This window comes from Cryptomeria japonica, chromosome 7, assembly GCF_030272615.1.
Source record: "Cryptomeria japonica chromosome 7, Sugi_1.0, whole genome shotgun sequence".
Lineage (NCBI taxonomy): Eukaryota > Viridiplantae > Streptophyta > Pinopsida > Cupressales > Cupressaceae > Cryptomeria > Cryptomeria japonica.
In genome coordinates, this window is record NC_081411.1 from 105,803,775 (window position 1) to 105,807,952 (window position 4,178).

The 4,178-nt window shown below is 35.1% G+C and overlaps 1 protein-coding gene across 3 annotated transcripts; it reads right to left on the reverse strand.

Moving 5' to 3' along the window:
- Positions 1-491: 491 nt before the first annotated feature.
- Positions 492-3,773, reverse strand: LOC131856212 (DNA damage-repair/toleration protein DRT100-like). Of its 3 annotated transcripts, none has more exons than XR_009358336.1 (3): positions 1,065-3,773; positions 838-901; positions 492-746 (listed from the first exon to the last, which is right to left on the reverse strand). XR_009358336.1 is itself a non-coding variant. In XM_059207651.1 (3 exons), exons 1-3 carry the CDS (start codon positions 3,679-3,681, stop codon positions 704-706), a joined length of 306 nt encoding a protein of 101 aa, XP_059063634.1. In that variant the 5' UTR covers positions 3,682-3,768; the 3' UTR covers positions 495-703. The 3 variants fall into 3 exon arrangements, 2 of the variants coding, with proteins under 2 accessions (XP_059063634.1, XP_059063633.1); XM_059207651.1 differs by having other exon boundaries at positions 495-746; positions 3,483-3,768; XM_059207650.1 differs by having other exon boundaries at positions 507-746; positions 3,417-3,764.
- Between the last annotated feature and the right edge of the window lie 405 nt (positions 3,774-4,178).

Sequence of the window (4,178 nt, forward strand, 5' to 3'; positions counted from 1 at the left end):
GACAATCTTTATTGAAGAATTCTCCACCGAAGTAATATTAATTCAAGTCCCTAACTGATACCGTCTAAAATGATCATTATTTGTCCTCGACTGTATGCCAAGAGAAATGCAACGTTCGACTGTTTAGCATAAGACAACTATTATTGGCCATATTGAAAGCCTTCAGTTATAATTTTCTTCAAGCATTTAACAATACTGTCAATCTATTAGTAAATGTTTACTCTGATATAAATGCGTACAGTAATTTAACATTTGGACGGTTAACTATAAATAAAAAATGTGTGTAAGCTTGCTGCCAATATAAAATCCTCTAAGCAGCCAAAGAGTTCCACAATGTTCTTATTTAGTTTTGAGGAAAAGCATTCAAAAGAATAATGAGCAAATGAAATATCGAGACCGCTGACCTTATTGAAGAAGATAAATACTTCACATATATTTCATTGAACAGAAAATTATAACATTTTAGATATTATGTACACGTGAACGCTTCTGTAAAATTAGATTACAAAAAATATCACTACGTGAAATTTTCCACAAACGTTCTTGTTTTCACATTTTAAACAAAAAAAAATTATGATTCATGTCTACAGAAAATGGTCAATTTCTAAGAAAATTAAAAAGCTTTTTTAAGTCATATAAGTACATAAACTTTCTTTTCTAGGAAGGTCCTTTTCGAACAATAATTACACAGCTCTTAAGACCACTAACCAAGACTGAAAACATTTTCACTGCAATGGATTGGAGAACTGCAAAAATAAATCAAGCAAAAATTTATCATCTGGCAGAGATTTGAATTAGTAACCAAACAAAAAGAAAAAAAAAAAAAGAGTTTAATACCTGTACACTAACATGGGTTCAGTGAGGCAAACAGCAAGAAACCATCCTATCCAGAGACAAATACCTGTACACAAAGCAGAGGGTTTCAATATCCAATAATAAATTGTTGGAAAACTCTACACTTGATAGATGGAAGAGCTAATATTATTTATTTAGCAAATGAGTACTTATTTAAGATATACCATTATAATATTTTGAACCAAAGAATAAGAAACTATCAAGCTTACTATTAATATTTTAACCAAGTGTAGATGTATCTCTTCATAATGTCAAATTTTTCATCCATGGAAACAATTTTTTTAAGATTGTATCAACTTTACTGAAGTATTTCTTTCTCCAACTCATTTTTATAAGAATCAATAATATTATCCCTCCAAAAGCTGCTCCATATGATAATGCCACTGCTATCTTATATAATAGATATTTGCTACTTTGGGTTTCGTTGTTGATTGAAACTGAAGGAGGAGGAGGAATGAATTCTGGCAAAGAACAATTTTTGGGTAAGGGACATCCCCATAAATTTGGATTCCCTGAATAAGAGGATTCTCCAAATGTACCAGTTATATGTCGTCCTTGTGGTATACTTCCTGATAGATTGTTGTTGGATAAATTAAATGAACCCAAATAGCTTAGATATTCAAGCTCTGCAGGGATTTGTCCTGAAAATCTATTTCTAGAAAGGTCTAATGACTCCAACTGAATCATTTCACCAAAACTCTTAGGAATGGTTCCATTCAAGTTGTTCATTGAAAGATTTAGAAGCCTCAACCCCCTCAAATTCCCAAAATTAGAAGCAACTTCTCCTTCCAATTCATTGTTTGAAAGATCTATGCATGTGAGAGTGGAAAGAATATATGGGTAGTGCTGATCTATGCCTTTTGAAGTCATATCCAATCCGTCTTGATACAATGTCCCAAGATATAATCCAGAAGTATGCAATACAAAACCATCTTGGCTTTCTATTGTCATTCCTTGCAACAATGTAATTGTGTGTGGAATTGAACCTGAGATTTTATTGGAAGAAAGAAGCAAGATCTGGAGATTCAATAGTTGACCAATTTCTGAAGGAATATTGCCTTTGAATTTATTATTCTTCATTACCAAAACTCTTAGGCTTGAAATATTTCCAACTAATGCTGGTATTTCACCTTCAAATAAGTTATTTCCAATATCAAGAACTTGTAGCTTTGAGCAATTTGCTATTGAAGGAGGAAATGTTCCAGTCAGATTATTACTATGGACAACTAGTGAATATAATTCACTTAACTCACTGAATTCATGTGGTAAACTTCCCCTCAAGCTATTATTTCCCAAATTTAAGATACGAAGGGAGGAGCATTTGGACAAGCTGAGAGGAATCTCTCCAATAAAGAAATTATTTGCAAGATTTAATAGCTCAAGTTGAGATAATCTTTCCAAGCTTGGAGGTATTTTCCCATTGAACAAGTTATTATTGAGTAGCAAATGTCTTATATTAGGAGACCATATTGATGGCATGTGTCCACTCAATTCATTTCTAGACACATCTAAGGTCACTAGTTGCATCCAGACCGTAGTATTTGAATAAAGGTTTCCTTCTAGATGATTTTCTGAAAGATTTAGATATTGCAACTTAGGAATGGTTTCCCACAGCCAAGAGGGAATTTCTCCCACAAGACCAACATTAACTAATTCCATTATTTCAAGAGAAAACTGTGTTGAAATCCAATCAGGAATTTCACTGTCAATCATACATGACACTAAAGATATCTCAATTAACTGAAAGGATGGAATCCAGGTTGTCTTAGTATTTAGGACACAACTAGATAAACTCAACTTCTTAACCTTTGTAAGGTTGTAGAAGAATGTTTCTGAAATTGGCTGGTGGTTTAGTGGCAGATCTAGAGACTCTATAGAAGTTGGAAATGAAGAAGACAATATGGTGTCATTGAAGGGATTGGCAGCACCATGGAAGAGGATGAGCGAGGAAAGCTGAGAAAATGAAGTGGGAATGGTCCCAGTTAGTTGGTTTCTGCTAATATCCATGAACTCAAGCAAAGAGAGATTTCCTAAGGAATGTGGGATGTTACTGCTCAGTTGATTGTCTGCAATGTCTAATTCCCTTAATGAAGAGAGACTTCCAAGAGAAGCCGGTATTCTCCCACTCAATAGGTTCGCGAAAAGGTATAGATATTTAAGAGAAGAAATACTACCCAGAGAAGCCGGTATGCTCCCACCCAGTTGGTTTCTATTCAGCATAACATCAGTTAAAGAAGAAAGATTGCCCAGACAGGAAGGTATGCTTCCATTGAGTTTATTGTCACGGAGGTCAAGGGACTCAAGAGGAGAAATATTACACACAGAAGCTGGTATGATTCCATTGAGATGATTGTAACCAAGCCGAAGCTCAGCTAAAGAAGAAAGATTGCCCAAGCAGGAAGGTATGCTTCCATTGAGATTATTGAAACTAAGATCAAGGTATGTAAGGCGGGTTAGCAAACAAACGAAAGAGGGAATCACCCCACTCAAGCCATTCCAAGATAAATCTAAAGTGTCAATATAAGGAAGACTTCCTAAACAGTGAGGAAGAGTGGTGGCACCTATTACTCCATGTATGCTCAGCGATGTGAGAAAATGAAGTTGGCACAAGCTGTCAGATATCACACCTTGAATGTCTTGAATGTAGTAATGGCCTACTTCAACAGAGACAACGCGGTTGGTTTGATTATTGCAGGAAATGCCAAGCCACATGGTGCAACAGTCTGTCTCATTTACCCACGAAGTGAGATAGCCTCCTGAGTCATTGAAGGCTGCTTTGAAAACAGAAAGAGCTTCAGATTCATCGGAATGGCATCTTTTGGACATGAATAAGTCAGAAACACACAAGCCTGGAAGAAGAAGAAGACAACAAAAATTGAAATGATAACTATACACAGCTTCTGTAAGGAGATGGCCATTTGGGATGGGAAGGGGGACAAAGGGAAATGCGAGGATGATCTTTGGGTGGGCTATTCTTAAGCTCCTTGCCTGTCAATGGTCAATGAATTTATTTTTTTAATTTTTTAAATTATATGATTATTTATGTGGTCGATAAGCCATCATACGTGGAGTTTTCATGAGAAGAAAATTTAAGAGATAATTTATGTGGTCGATAGGCCATCATACGTGGACCTTTAATGAGAAGGAAATTTAAGACTCTAAGTTTTCTTGTATTTTTATATAGGCAGACTCGATCAATAGTTAAAAGCGGGATTAGTAGATTAATTATGAGCCATGTGTATATGATAATTTGAGTTTCAAAAGTCGATTACTTGCAATAATTATAATTAGGTGATGTAAAATTATGTTTGGGTTACCTTGGA